The 16,289-nt window shown below is 41.5% G+C and overlaps 2 protein-coding genes across 3 annotated transcripts in view; one reads left to right on the forward strand and one right to left on the reverse strand.

The window, feature by feature from the left end:
* Positions 1–16,289, forward strand: part of borcs7 (BLOC-1 related complex subunit 7) — a 1,032,483-nt gene that overhangs the window by 171,568 nt on the left and 844,626 nt on the right. The gene's annotated exons all lie outside the window — the stretch shown is intronic.
* The window catches only part of exo1 (exonuclease 1), an 89,597-nt gene that overhangs the window by 37,427 nt on the left and 35,881 nt on the right, over positions 1–16,289 (reverse strand). Inside the window, exons 4-6 of the mRNA XM_050070684.1 lie at positions 6,023–6,146; positions 2,887–3,024; positions 1,028–1,240 (exon numbers count right to left, since the gene is read on the reverse strand). Of these exons, the coding sequence (XP_049926641.1) occupies positions 1,028–1,240; positions 2,887–3,024; positions 6,023–6,146 (475 nt within the window). The remainder of the gene's footprint in view (positions 1–1,027; positions 1,241–2,886; positions 3,025–6,022; positions 6,147–16,289) is intronic.

The following is a 16,289-nucleotide window of genomic DNA, read 5'->3' on the forward strand; positions in this document are numbered from 1 at the left end:
GTTTTCTCGTGTTTCAGATTCATATTTGTAGTTGGGTGGAGCTGATTCCGTTAGAACAGCATTACCTGTGTTTTTGTCAAGCCATGTTTCAGTTAAAAACATAAAATCAAGATTATACGAAGAGATCAAATTATTAATTAAAAATGATTTGTTAGACAAGGATCTGACATTAAGCACAGCAAGTTTCAGATTAGTTTCAGTAGGACTGGACATTATCTACTTACAAGGGATATGGATTAAAATTCTCTGATTGGACAGTCTAACTGTCCTTCTGTAATCTGGTCTATGTGGTGTGGCTGCAGATATAGCACTAGGGGAGAATATTGTCTCACAGGGCCCCAGCTTGATATTACCTTTATCGTGGCTGTAAGTCCTGGGACAGCAGAGGCCCTGTGCATCCTAGCTCTTAGGGATACCAGCTCTGGGGGCAGGCAGGGGAGGACGAGCAGGGGGAAGTTTGGGTGATGGACGTTATAAGCATAAGCATAAGAAATTCAGAGCTACACCAGAACATTTATGATTTTCCTGTCGCTCTCCAAAACAAATGCATGCGGTAATTGCCGGCTGCAGTCGAGATTTTACGAATGAAGCCGAAGGCTGCAGTCGGAATTTTATGACACCAGGCTGTGGGTGTCTTACCGCTTCAACCAAAAGGGGCGCTATAATCAATGAAAACGGAAAGTTCCGCACACCTGCTTTAATTATAAATTTCTTTGAAATTTTTTTGATTGTAGTGTTGGTATTGGTATTTCAAACCTAGTCTGTTTAATTAATAATTACCTAATAAAGACACAAAGTAACCTTAATGAGTCTCATTTAAAATCTGTTGGACCTCCTAGGAATGCTAATACCATTTTTTTTCCATAAGTTGCATTTTAAGACCTCCAGGCTTTAGTAAGATGACTGAAAGATACTTTTCTCAGAAGCAGGTTTGTTCATCAGTTCTTCTTAAAAGCCAGGTACCTTTGGAATCAAAACTTCAAATCAATGGACAATCCAACTTCACTATCTCACCATCTGTACTCACCTTGAGGATATCAGGGTCTTTGGCCAATCGCAGCAGTTTGCATGCCTTGCCTAGGCCGATGCCATGTAGGGAGGCCAGATAGTCACATCCAGAGAGGATGCACATGTAGCGAAACTTCTCCTCTGTAAAAACGTTGCCCAGAGCACGACAGCGGCCCATGTTAGTTTGGTCTATCTCCAGTCCATTGCCCTGCTTGTCCATTTTAAGGATGACCTGCATGATTGTGAAAGATGATTGATTTAGAAGTTGGTGGCAAAATATGAGCAGTGGTAGCCATGAGGCCATTGCTTTTGTCTCATGTATGGTTTGCTGCAAACAGGATTAACACTAAAGCGTTTCATTTATTCAGCTCCTACTAACACTTGTCTGATATAGTCTGTTGTTTCTGTTTCACAGGCATGCCAACTTGTTGTTCCTCCTGTAGCACGCAAAGTTTTAGTACCCTTCTCCGCCCATGCAGAAAGTCTGAATGATGACAACAGCGGATAGCATTCCTTGTCCATACAACCACCAGGGCCCAGTTCTTTAAATGTACCAAGCAGCTCTCAGGCTAAACTAAAGCAGTCTGATGATTAATTTGTAAATCCCGATTTAAATTATCTCGGATTATTCATATTGGCTGAGAGCTGATCATGTGTTTGTGGTTACATCTAGTAGGTGTGTTGAGAACCTACTACTACTACTCCCCAGACAGAGTGCTGAGTGGAGTGAATATATGATTAACTTGACTGTTTGTTAATTCATGTAGAAATATAACGCTCTCTTGCTCTGAACAACAAGGCTCTCATTTTAGTGTAGAGCGTCAGACTGAATTTGCGAATGCACCATGTCAGGTCACTCACCCTCCAGGACCGTGAGTATATACGGTATATTTGATAAGTATATACTGACCAGACCAGACTGGCCGACCCGTATGCTCTCACTCAGTGGATGGATGATTTGACAGGATTGCTGAAGGTTGGATGGCCGGCTTTGTGGTTGATTACTATGCCAATCTTGCAAAGAAAGACGACACTTGAATGGTTTCCTTAAGTTTGTTTTGCCATTGAAGCTAACGCGCTAAAAATTTTGCATAATGGAGAAATCCAATATTCCTCTTAATACATCACCAATTTCTGAGGAGGTGGACATGATAACCCTTAATACACATAACATTAGTCATCCCTACAACAGTAAATACTTTTTTCCTAACCTGATATGAAGTGTGCCCTGCACATGCAAGCATTTTTGATGATCGCCTCCTTCCAGTCCTTTTGTCTTATTGCATTTAATTAATTCAAAAAGTTTTGAGCCATGACTCCCTCTACTCTAGCACCCAATAACAACAATAACAAGGTGACATTTTGTAGCCTACAGCCCTGTGGGGGCAAGTCGTGTTTTGCCTCCAGCTAACAAACTGTCGTCATTTTGACGTCTGCCCTAAAAGGGTCTAAAGCCCAATATCACAAATCACAGCTGAGGGGCTGCTTTTTTAAAAAAAAATTTTTTTATATAGTTTATTAAAATGAATTTTTTTCTCTCCGTTGTCATTAACACACAGGTCCGAAATACACACACATGCACAAACAGGACCTATATATGCACAAAGTGGAGAGATGTCAAAGTGGAGAGACATAATAATAATTAACATAATAACATAATATAATAATTACAGATCATGGTGATATAAAATAACCTGCATTTTTTTTTATCATTTTCGAATCAATATTATATCAACACTCTTCTATTATAAGTCTGCAAAAGCGAGCCATTTGTAATTGAAAATTACTTCATGTATGTGGTTCTCAGTAAACTGTCTGGGTCATGACCCAGCTAATCGTCAATAACTAATAATAAACGCCTCCCTTGGATCTCGATACCTTTTTGCAGCCAAATGCCAGCAGGTCAGAGTCTTCTGTGATGACAGCCTGGGCCAAACCACATTTAGTGAGGTAAGCTAACTGAGCATCAGCTTCATATGGGGCCACAACACAGTCCACTCCTCTTGCCCGTGCAGCCTGGTTAAAAACAAACCCAAAAAAAAGAGAGAGAAAAAGAAAAAATGTCCTGCATAAATTCATCAACATGCAAAATTGATGAGTGTAACCACAAAGAATTAAAAAAAAAAAAAAGTAACGGAGAAACAAAGAAAGCAAAGCATGTATCTGTAGGGTTCAACTGGACAAATTACATTTTCATAACCTTTCGTGGCCGAACTTGATGTTTCAAATCATTACTGAATGATTAATATTGTACAAACACAATTCTAAAAACACACTGTTCAAGACATAAATAATGCTAATAACTAAGGATGCACGATATTGGATTTATCCGATATACCGACAAATAACAACTCATTTGGCCGATAACTGATACTAGGGCTGGGCGGTGTATCGATTTTTTACAATATAACGATATATTTTCAAGCAAGGTATAGATTTAGACAATACCATTTGTATTGTACTGTTTGATATAGGGTCAAGTTGCATTACATAACGCATACCAGTGTTCATCTCTCCTGTCTCACACTCTCTGCACAGCTCCACCCCACTCACTCACTCACAGTTTCTCCATCAATACTCAGAGAGACAGAGCTGCTCCATCAGTCTGTGAGATGAATGAAGTTACCGCAGTAGCACATGTACACTACTGTGGGCCTTTTCCTCTGTAACTTAAGCCACGTCCATTCAAGCCATGTTGTGCAGATTCAGGTTTCAGTTATCAGTTTACACACGTGGTGCCACGCCGAGCTGTGAACCTACTCCTCCTCCGGAGTAGCCGGGCCGCCTGCACTCAAGCTTGCCCACCGCAGCCAACATCCGACCGGACTGTTTCTCCCCTTTAAAACAAGCCATGTGTGTTGTGAGACTCTCCTCACCACTGTCAGCAGGAGACGAGAGAGAAATGTGTTTTTAAAAGTCTGTGTGTGTTCAGTTCTCAGTGCTTTTGTAGCTTCTAACTGAATCTCTGTGGTTTGGAGTTTAGTTTCTCTCCTGCGTCTTGTTTTTACTTTACATATCTGATTTATTTTACTGTTTATGTTGGCCAACCACTGTATTAGAAGTTGTGTGAAGTTGCTGCTCGAAAACTCAACTTTTCCTTATTTTGCTGGTTCATAATAAGTTTTTACATGACAAAAATAACAGAGGACTTTTATTTTAAAGACTCTAGAGGAATTAAAATATGTTTATTACCGAATTATCAAAACTTTATTTGTGGCTTTTCTTCAATTAAGACAAGTCTAATAATACCGCAGGGAGGAAGAGTAAAAGCAGAAACAGCCACAATGAGATGTTGATGAAGAGCTGCAGCCAACAGGCTCTTACTGCACCTCTGCAAACAGCTCACCTCCAACAGGTAAACTTCTTTTACCTGCCATGCTATGGAAAAATACATGCAGCAAAAAGAACAGGGGACTTCAGCCATGGATCAATTTGCAACTGAACATGTAGCCCACTTAGTACAAAATACCGGGGGAGATATATATATATATATATATATATATGTATATATGTGTGTGTGTGTGTGTATCGCCATTCAGCCTGAAAATAGCGGGATATGAATTTTGGTCCATATCACCCAGCCCTAACTGATACCATTGTCATATTGTTGTCATATATCTGTGTTGTATGGAAAATGATGCAACTTTCTTTCCTGAATCCTCTGACTGAATATACCTCTTTACCTGTATGCTTGTACTCTAGTTTATCTTTATTTCTTTGTATTTTCATTTATGTAGGCCTACATATATAATACCCTGGTTTAAGACCATGTGTTTGTGTTTGCATTGTGTAGTAGTATTATGTCATCATCTGATTTATATGCATCTATAAAGAACATTTCCTTTAAAATTCGAAAAGCCCTAAGGAAAATAAGAATTCACAGCCTTTTGTTTTCTAAGGGTGTTTTACTTTGTGGGGTTTTTAAGAAAATGTAAAACAGAGTTTACGTAGTAGAGTTCAACTTGAATGGGAGGTAATTTGCTTGTTAAACTGTCAGCCTACGACGGGGACAAAGAAGAAGAAGAAACGGGTCAGAGCTGGCAACCCTGGAGAGACAGTAGTATGGAGCAGAGCAGCCAACAGTTAGGAGGAAAAAGTACTCAACAGTGAGCCAACAAGAACTGACTGCAAGCATGGGAGCATGCACAGTGGGGGCTTTTGTTTATTGACTGTGAACATAACTGCTGTGCCACAAGAACTGTGTAGACAGTTTAGCCTGCCCAGCCTGGACTTTAGCTTGCTAGCTGTTAGCTTGCTTAGCAGTTGAGTTTATGTTGGTCGGTGGATCAAGAGAGGACAACGCTACATCAGAAGACACACAGCATTGCAGGAGTCATCCTTGGACATTGTGGGTTTTTTTGGCATCAGCCTTTGGATTTAAAACTGCTTTCTGTGAAGGACCCTGTTAGGCAGCGGCCTCTGGATTTACTGCGGTCAGGACAGTGCTGTGTTGTAAGTTACTGAACTCTGAACGCACGGATTCACTCCTCTGTGAACGTCTATGCAGTATGTACACTGGTGCTCAGACCAATGGGAACACATCTGTGGGCCCAATTGTTTTATAGTTCAATATGTATTAATACACTGAAATGACAAACTAATTTGGGTCTCTGGTTACTTTATGGTGGTTGTGAATATTACCTTCACAGAGTGGTATCAGCTTTTCATACAATACTGTCAGTCCTTTTGCACCAGAAAGTTAGTATCATAAGCACTGAAGACATGTTATCTTTGGTTGACGGTCCTTTCATTTTTATTTGCAAGCATGCCAGATTTATATGTTCTGCTTTGTTACTCTAGTGGTAATTAATGCAGTATGAGCCAAATGTGAAAGGGTTACTCCTCTGTTTATCTGTTTTAATTTTTGTCATTTATATTCTTCATACATTCATGTATCACACCTTTATATCTTTCAGATATGTTGTTATGTTACCAATGATGTGCCAATATTATTGTGCATCCCTAAAAGGAATTCATAAATTACTTTGGCCTTCCAGAAGATATAAGTTCTCACCTTAATAAGATTATGAGCCATGGTTGGGGTGATGTTTACACAGCGAGAAAAACAGTCTCTGGCCTCGGACACTTTGCCTTCACGTAGTAGCTGTCGGCCTCGCTGAAGGTTGACTTCTCTGCGACTGAAAGATGCGTGAATGAAACAGAATGGCACTCAGAGTGAAATCTTAAATCAGATATTAAAACAAAATGAGAACTACAGAAAGATCATTTGTTCTAAAACTAAAAGTTATGTTTATATATAAACCTACAAAAAGACAGCTGTCTAGAGATAATGATGCTATGGCACCACTGTGTAGGAGCAAAGAGAAAAGTAGACCAAACACAGACACAGCCCAGCTTCCTTGTTAAGGATAACGACAAGGTTTTGGATGTCTTTTTGTCTGTAACATTAAGTATATATTGGTGGAGGGGTTGTTTGGTCTTACCTGTCAACAGGTCTGTACATTCCTTTCTGCACCTTCACACATAAACAATGTTGCTCTGTTGCGGTTTTGGAATGCAGTCCTTCAAATAAAGCAATCTTTGTCTGAGCGTGTGTGTCATCAGGTATGAAAAACAATGGACTGTGTTTTGTACAGGCCAGCAGTTCGTCTCAGAAACTCTGGATCATATCAGAGTTCCATTTCCAAGATTCCCTGTCAAGCTTGTTTCTGTTTGAGAGATGGTGCAATTCCAATCTACGCTCTCTCCTTTCTCAACTCTGGCCTCAGTATTTAGTAGTTTTCAACCAAATAAGCCCTTTCCAGATATGTTAGCTACTTGTTTCCTCTCCTGAATACAGTATTGGTAAGTTGTGTGAAAAACCCAACCTTACTGGCACTCATTGGATCTTCCCCAGTGTCTTCACATATCTGATCTGGCGTAGCAACTAACAATTATATTTGATTAATTAGGAGTTCAAGTTTTTCTTCAGAAGTGTTTGTACAAATTCTCATGAGATGGTACATCGTAAACACATGACACTTTGCCAAATGATTGGAAGTGTGACCAAATGCTGCCCAAAACGTATGACCCCAATAAGTCTGATGCTGGCACTGTAATTGACATAAAAAAAAATCAGTTTTGGAAAGGCCATGGTCCTCACATTGTTAATCAGGCTGACTTTAAATTTGACATACAAGTTCAGCTCAATGTGCTCTACAAAAGCCTCAAAAAACTTTGAAGCCTGCCTGACTAGATTTTCCACCATTTTTAAATTTTTGAAAGACACATTTTTGACATCTGTCTCAAGCTTATCAAAAGTTATCAAAAGCTTTTGATATCTTATTTCATTTTGAAGAAACGGACCAATGGGCCGTGGCTCCGCACATAAATAGATCTAACTCCAGTATATGGGATCAGATCAGTCTCATAATGAATGAACTCACGCAGGGTTTCTTACGAATACACATGCTCTGGTTCGCAGTTGTATTTCGGACTCACTAATGCACACCATCTGTTTCGTAAATGCACACGCTCTGGTTCACAAATAAAATTTTTATGCAAACTTGTAATATAAATTCGGAAATGCACACGCTCTGCTTCACAAATATTATTTTGAGGCACACTTGGAATATAAATTCACAGATCATGCGAATCGCTGAATGTGCATTTACAAACTGCATCTCATTTGTGAACCTCTCTACATTTGTGAGAGAAATCTGTGTGGTGAATTTTGAGACTTTGCATGAAAATTATATTTGTGAACCAGAGCGTGTGCATTTGCGAAACAGACCGTGTGCATTTCAGAATTTATATTACAAGTTTGCATGAAAATTATATTTGTGAACCAGAGCGTGTGCATTGCGAAACAGATCGTGTGCATTAGTGAGTCCAAAATACAACTGTGAACCAGAGCATGTGCATTTGTGAAAAACCCTGCGTGAGTTCATTCATTATGAGACTGATCTGACCCCATATCATTACCATTCGGCCAATCATCAGGAAACTTACAGGATATGTCCACATTAGTACCTGACACATACCATAAAGTTTCATTCAATATGACCTCAAGGGGGCGCCATAAATGCAAAAGGCATAACACATGAAAGGAAATTGTCCAATCACTACAAAATTGCAGGATTTGTTTTATTACAACGTTGAACCATGTGTGTAAAATTATTTCAAAAATATCAATAGGGGACGCCATCAATTCCAAACAAATGCATTCGCCTGGTGCAAAATTTGGCCATAAATCAAAGACAGTTTGTCCAAACGTCACCAGACTGGATGGATATTTTTAATTATGCTATTAAAGCACATCCCCAAATTATTTCTGAAAATGACCAATAATAAATAAATAACAAATAATAAATAAATTAAAAAAAATAATTAATTGTTATCTTTAATGTAGGTGTTGTGCGCTGTCAAAGGTCTTGATTCTTGCAACTTTTAGCCAGCCATGGTGGCTTGAACCCCGAAATCACCACTTGAGGCTAAAACTGGTCAGTTATTTTTTAGATTAATCCCTTAATGGTTTGCTCCTTAAAATGTCCAAAAATAATATTATGCTGCCCTCAGTATATGTGCTGTGATGCACCTTGGCAGTTAGACAAACTCCTTCCTGACATCACAACTCTGGAGACAGTTGTCCATTGTCCACAGGTTTATTGACGTAAGAAAGAGTAAAACTAAAACACACAGAAGGCATAATGAATAAAAATAAATTGCTTTGTTTTTAATCGCTACTTTTACATATTTATTGCTTTATTTACCAACATATGTTCCTGTAAACCATTGTATTTTAACACATTTTAACGTAACATCAACTATTTATTCACATTTATTTGCATTTATTGTCTCATATGAATTTTAACAACAGTCATAGCGGAGTAGTCATTAACTATAATGACTCAACAGACTTTCTGCATAAACTTCCCAAAACTAGACATTGTCACAAAAAATAATCATCTGCAATCATTAATAACAATAAAACAAATCAATACATACCAACGATGCCATCAAAGGGCATAAGATGCAGGCAGACTCAACTGGATAGGAAAACTAACAAAAAAACAGTGGCTCAGAGCCATGCTTCTCCTCACTTCCTGATTATAAGTCACCTGACATGTTACATGTATTTCCTGTTTCAAAATAAAACGTACAACATAAAGATTTGACAATTGTAACAAAACACTCCCCGCCTGGCGTGGATACACGCCACTCAATAAATCCTACATATTCCACTTCACTGGGCCTCTGGGGGGAGAAGAAGCACTACCTCAGAAACAGGCCTAAGAAAGAGTTTAGTCACTCCTGTTCGTGTGACCTTGACCTCAACCTTTCGCACCTTCCTGTCTTTGCTGGGAAAGGTCTGCGTTACCAGACCAAGAGGCCATTCATTCCTTGGTATTTGGCTGTCCTTGAGGAGAACAACACTTCCTGGATTGATGTTCGGGTGAGTGGACTGCCACTTCTTGCGTGCCTGTAGTGTTGGGAGGAATTGCTTTCGCCACCTGTCCCAGAAGGTGTTGGACAGGTGCTGGACCTGCCGCCACTGGTGCTTGTAGAGGTCTGAGACTCCAAAATCTCCAGTAGGAGCAGAAAGGACATTTACTTTTTGAGTGAGAAGAGCAGCTGGGGTGAGTATAAATGAGTCCTTAGAGTCAGTTGTCACAGGAACAAGAGGCCTGCCATTTATAATGGCCGCCACTTCTGCCATGAAAGTCACCAGCACCTCATGGGTAAGTTTGTCCTTCAGCTGAAGGCACATAGAGTCTAAGATTCTCCTTGCAAGACCAATCGTTCTCTCCCATGTACCGCCAAAATGAGAGGCGTGCGGAGGGTTACAGGTCCAAGAGCAACCTTGACCTGACAGGTAAGTCTTCACAGTTGCGTCATCAATGTTTGAGGGTATCTTCAACACGGTCTGAGCGGATGTGTTTGACAGGACCGCGCACAGCCAAAAAGCGCCTAAGCGCATTGACGAAGCTTGATGTGTCAAGGGATTCTATGACTTCAATATGAACTGCTCTTACACTCATACACGTGAAGATTACAGCCCATCGTTTACTGTGTGAATGGCCTCCTCTTGTTCTACGTGAAGAAACACTCCAAGGGCCGAACACATCAAGTCCGACATTTGTAAAGGGAGGTTCTGTCGAGAGACGATCCGCTGGAAGATTGGCCATCTTTTGAATTGTAAGTGGGGCTCTAAGCCTTCTGCAGGTTATACACTGGTGGATTATGATGCTCACTTTGCGCTTGCCACCAACTATCCAAAAGCCGGCTGTACGTACAGCTCCTTCTGTAAACAGACGACCTTGGTGATGGATTTGTTCGTGGTGGTGCATGATGAGTAAGGTTGCAACCTGATGTGTGCCAGGAATAATCACTGGAGTCTTTTCACTCTGGTCAAGGTTCGCATTGTGGAGGCGGCCTGTGTGCATCAATGAAAGGATCCAGATTTTTGAGAGGATTACTTTTGGGGATCTGCTCATCTGTTTTTGGATACATTTGATCTCTTGACTGTAGACTTCCTCCTGTACAGCTTGAATGATGGTGTGCGACGCTTGACCAAACTCCTCAACAGTGTATCCTGTTTTGCAGTGATGCCAGCCCTTACACGGGCTGTTCTTCTTCAAGGTCGTGTTGAAAAGACGGGCTATGTGTATGAGGCAAGTAACTGCCCGAGTTAGAGACTTCCAGGATGAGAACTTTGAGAATCGTTGCGAACCAAGCTGCTTGGACGTTGTTGTAGTACTCAAAGTGGACACTAGAGGGTGAATGTCTGGGTCTGAACGTGGGTCTACAAGCTCATAGGTGCTCTCCAAGGCACATGTCTCTGGCGTGTACAGAGATTTGGGTCCACTCAGCCAGTCTGTGTCGTTCAAATGGCCTGCAGTGACAGAACGTGTAGCATGGTCTGCAGGGTTCTGTTCTGTTGACACGTAGCGCCACTGATCTGGGCAAGAGGACCTTTGGATACGTAATACCCGGTTACTTACATAAACATAAAAGCGCCTGGTTTTAAAAATATAGCCCAGGACCACTTTGCTGTCTGAGTGGAAGGTTGTAGCATCAAGGTGAAGGTCTAGTTCTGCCAAAATTAAGTCTGCTAACTGCACTGCAAGCACTGCTGCACAAAGTTCCAGTCTCAGAATTGTCTGCTCAGGACGGGGGGTCAGCTTGGCTTTGCCCATTACAAATCCCACATGGTTATTTCCAGCAGAGTCAGTTACTTTTAGGTATGCCACAGCGGCAATAGCCTTCATTGATGCATTAGAAAAGACGGACAATTCCCTTCTGACAGCTGCTGAGGGTGAAGTTGTAGTGTAGGCTCTGGGAATTGAAAGCTGGGACAGTTCTTTCAAAGAAGCTCTCCAAGTTGTCCATGCTTCCTCCATTTCTTGGGGCAAAGGCGAGTCCCAGTCACTGTTCTCAACAGTGAGTTCTCTCAGGATAGCCTTGCCTTGTATTGTGACTGGAGCTACAAACCCCAAAGGATCGTGGAGGCTATTGATTGTGGACAAGACACACCGTCGGGTGTAGGGTTTTACCTCATCAGAGATGCTGAAGTGGAAGCAGTCGGTCTGAAGGTCCCAATTGATTCCAAGACTACGCTGCATTGGCAGCGCATCTGCATTGAGGTCTAGGTCTTTAAGTTCCCTTGCACGATCTTCGGCTGGAAAGGCCTCCATGACCTCCTTGTTGTTTGCTGCGATTTTGTGCAGCCTTAGGTTTGATTTGGAGAGAACGTCCTGTGTCTTTTTTAGCAGGTTGACCGCAGCTTCAACTGTGGGCAGGGACTTCAACCCATCGTCTACATAGAAGTCACGCATCACGAAGCATTGAACATCAAGGTCGATGTGGAGCTCACTGATCTGAACAGACTGGTGCAGTCCATGAATAGCCACTGCGGGCAACAGGCTTTTTCCAAAGACGTGGACCGTCATTCGATACTCCACAACGTCTTTGGAGAGGTCGTTATCTTGGAACCATAGAAAATGTAGAAAGTTCCTATCATCTTCCCTTACTGAAAAACAATAGAACATCTGTTCTACGTCCGCTGTAAAGGCGATTGCTTCCTTTCTAAAGCGCATCAGTACACCGAGCAGTGTGTTGTTCAGATCAGGCCCAGTCAACAGCACGTCGTTGAGCGACACACCGTTGTAAGGGGCGCTGGAATCGAAGACCACTCGAATTTGTTTTGGTTTTCTTGGATGGTAGACACCAAATATTGGTAAGTACCACCGTTCTTCATCCTCACTGAGAGGAGGGGCTAACTCGGCATGACCATTCTTGAACATCTTGTCCATGAAAACGAGAAAGTGGTCTTTCATTTCAGGCTTTCTTTCAAAGTTGCGTCTGAGGGACTTGAGACGGTTCAATGCCTGTGGCCTGTTATTGGGGAGCAGTTGACGTGGGCATTTAAAGGGTAATGAAGCAACCCAACTGTTGTTTGCATCTTTTGTTAGTCCTTCTTTCATTATTTTCATGAAGGAAACGTCCTGAATAGATGGAGCCATGTTGTTGTCGTCTTTGGTCTGCTTGAACATGTTATGTCCTAGGCTGTCAACATCACAGTTTGATATCTCCTCAGGATGTGTTTGGAGGTGGTTTGTGATCTGGGTCTCACTGTATTTTTCCTTACATGGAACACGTTAGGACACGAGTCAAAGAGAGTAGGGCGTCCCCGTTCCGTGGTGTTCGTGTAGAAGGCGCTGACTGTCGGCGGTTTGTGAACGCTGCCTAAACATACATTTCCCACGATGACCCATCCCAGATCCAACTTCTGAGCATAAGGTAGGTTGTGTGGGCCATTCACCTGTTTGCGGACCTTATGCACTCTGATAATATCCCAACCTATGAGAAGCATAATTGGGGCCTGTGGGTCGATATCTGGGATGAGGTGTGCAACTGACTTTAGGTGTGCGTGATGAAAAGCCGCATTGGGAGTTGGAATCTCATCTCTGTTATTTGGTATGTCATCACATTCTATGAGGCTAGGTAGTGAGATGCTGACAGCCCCATCCAGAGATTCCACAATATAGCCACTAGCCCTTCTTCCTGTTGTTTCCTTTACTCCAGCACATGTTTTCAATGAGTAAGGAGCCCTTGGACTTTGGTCATTGAAGACTTTGAAGAACTGTGAGCGAACTAGTGATCTGTTGCTCTGCTCGTCCAAAATCACATACATCTTCACTGCTTTGTCAGCATGGTCGGCTGAATATACTTTCACAAGGGATATTTTAGAGCAAGATCGGTCCGTCACATCTCCGCCACAGACATCTGTGCATTTGGTGGTGACATGGGGTTGTGGAGAGATATCCTCCTCCCTGCCATGCTCTGGAGCCAAGTCCGTTCCTTCAACCCAGGGTGCAGGTCCAGGGTGAAGCGCTGTGTGGTGTTTTTCACTTTTACATTCATAACATTGAACATTAAATGTGCAGTTCTTTGCAATGTGTGATGACGAAGCACAGCATTTGAAGCAAACATTATTCTCTTTCAAGAATGTCTTCCGGTCTTCGATGGGCTTCTCTCTGAATGCACGGCATTTGCGCAGAGGGTGAGGTTTTTTATGTATTGGACACAGTTTGTCACAGTCATCAAATTTCTTTGAGGGCTCCCTAGGATCAGAGATGGCTTTGGGAAATATCTCTGTTTTGTGAACAGAGACTTCTCGCTGTCTGTTTGGCTTCCAAGCTGTTTTTTCTGTCCTGGGAGACATGTCTGAGTGAGAGACGAAGTTGAAACTTGGATCATTTCTGACACTAGCTTCCTGGCTAACAAAGTCTACGAAGCAGGCGAAGGGGGGATATGGAACATGATATTGCCGCTTGTAGGATGCCCCAACTGATGCCCACTTTTCCTGCAGGCCGAAGGGGAGCTTCTGTACAATTGGGTTGACGCCTCTCGCTGTATCGAGGAAAGAGCGGCCAGGTAGGTCTCCTTCGAGTTTGGCTGACTCTAGTTCCATTAAAAGATCACTCAACTTTGTTAGTTTAGAATAATCTCGGTTTGTTATTTCTGGAAAGGCGTCGATACGTTTGAACAGAGCATCTTCTATCACTTCTGCTGAGCCATAAGATTGCTCAAGTCTGTCCCATACCATAGCCAATCCCGCTGCTGGATAATTGATCTGTATTGCTCTTATGTGTTCGACGTGTTCTGCCGATTCTTTGCCGAGCCACTTAAACAGAAGATCCATTTCTTCACTCTGTGTCAAGTCTAAACCTCTGGTTGCATTCTGAAAAGAACGTTTCCAGGCTCTGTAGTTTTGAGGTCTGTCATTGAATTGAAGTAGGCCTGTAGCCACAAGCTCATGACGAGCAAAGTATCTCACGAAGTTGCTAATGTTGGAGTTGTCATTATTGGAGTTTGAAGATAAGGGATATGATTTAAGAGCAGGATGACCTTTGTCATTTTGAGGTCCTAGACCATGCTTAGGAGTGTCATTGTGGTTGTCAAACTTTACATTGCGTGTCCCATCAACCTTTTCATCTTTTATAAATGTAAGGCTGCTGTGAAGTGAGGCGGGTTGGTTGAGAAGCTGCATTGTGGCCATGTGTATGAAGGGAAGTGGTATTGACTTGGGCTGGCTGGAAAGAGTTGGCTTCAGATTTGATAGTTGGAGTTCTGTAGCCAGGGCTTGGCTCTCTTTTTGTAACGACACCATCATCAGGCTGCGGAGCGTCTGTGTTTTGTGATTTGACTTTGTCGATCACATATTGTTCTGTGCGTTGTGCAGCTTCTAAAGAACTGGAGTCCAAATTTAACATGCAACTATGTCTTTCACTGTTTGCATCTACCGCAGCTTCAAGGGCTTCAGCTTCAGCTGTCTCTTTTTTATAATTAAGCATTTCTATCGAGGCTTCTAGCTTAGCTTTTTCTAGCTTTAGGTTCATTTCCTCTTCGGCGTAGGACATGCGTGCCTTTGCTGCCTGTGCTCTCGCTCTTGCTTTGGCTGCAGCGGACCCCGTTGATGATGCACTTGAGTGCGCAGTAGAACATGTAGCGCGGGACCGCGTCTTTAATGAAGTTGCTTTCTCGGACATGGCGTTATCTGACATACCTCTGTTTAAACACCACTGTGATGATCATCCACTGGCTGCGTGTGATGACGTTGTTGGTAGCGTCTGTCAGCTTGCTGCGTCATCTTGCCCGCTAGAAAGCCGTTGTTTTACTATGCTGCCCTCAGTATATGTGCTGTGATACACCTTGGCAGTTAGACAAACTCCTTCCTGACATCACAACTCTGGAGACAGTTGTCCATTGTCCACAGGTTTATTGACGTAAGAAAGAGTAAAACTAAAACACACAGAAGGCATAATGAATAAAAATAAATTGCTTTGTTTTTAATCGCTACTTTTACGTATTTATTGCTTTATTTACCAACATATGTTCCTGTAAACCATTGTATTTTAACGTATTTTAACGTATCATTAACTATTTATTCTCATTTATTTGCATTTATTGTCTCATATGTATTTTAACAACAGTCATAACGGAGTAGTAATTAACTATAATGACTCAATAGACTTTCTGCATAAAACTTCTCAAAACTAGACATTGTCGCAAAAAATAATCACCTGCAATAATTAATAACAATAAAACAAATCAATTCATACCAACGATGCCATCAAAGGGCATAAGATGCAGGCAGACTCAACTGGATAGGAAAACTAACAAAAAAACAGCGGCTCAGAGCCATGCTTCTCCTCACTTCCTGATTATAAGTCACCTGACATGTTACATGTATTTCCTGTTTCAAAATAAAACGTACAACATAAAGATTTGACAATTGTAACAAAACAAATATATAATGTCCATTAGGGCTGTAAAATATTTTGGAATTTACCTTCATTGTGATAACATATAGGTATCGCTAAAGACAGCTTGAACTGGGATAAACGGTATATTTACATGTGTTGTCCATTCCAGGTGAATTTACTAGTTTTGAAAGTATTTCTCATGTCACAGAAACCACTGAGAGTGAAACTTGTGTTTTGGATGTTATGATCATAAGGCAACAAATTCAAATTCCTTGTTGAGCCCAACTAACAATCTAGAACCAGTAGATATTCAGTTTACAGTGATAGAAAACACACAAAGGAGCAAATCCCCATAATTCCCCGTATTCTGAATTTGTATCTGAATTCTCAGAGTTTTTATCCACTTTAGTTCTTAAATCAGATAAAGTTATTATTGTAGGCGATTTTAACATTCATGTCGACGTTGATAATGACTCCCTGGCTACTGCGTTTATCTCATTATTAGACTCCATTGGCTTCAGTCAGGGTGTACATGAACCCACTCATTGTTTTAACCATACCCTCGATCTA

This window comes from Epinephelus moara, chromosome 19, assembly GCF_006386435.1.
Source record: "Epinephelus moara isolate mb chromosome 19, YSFRI_EMoa_1.0, whole genome shotgun sequence".
Taxonomy (NCBI): domain Eukaryota; kingdom Metazoa; phylum Chordata; class Actinopteri; order Perciformes; family Serranidae; genus Epinephelus; species Epinephelus moara.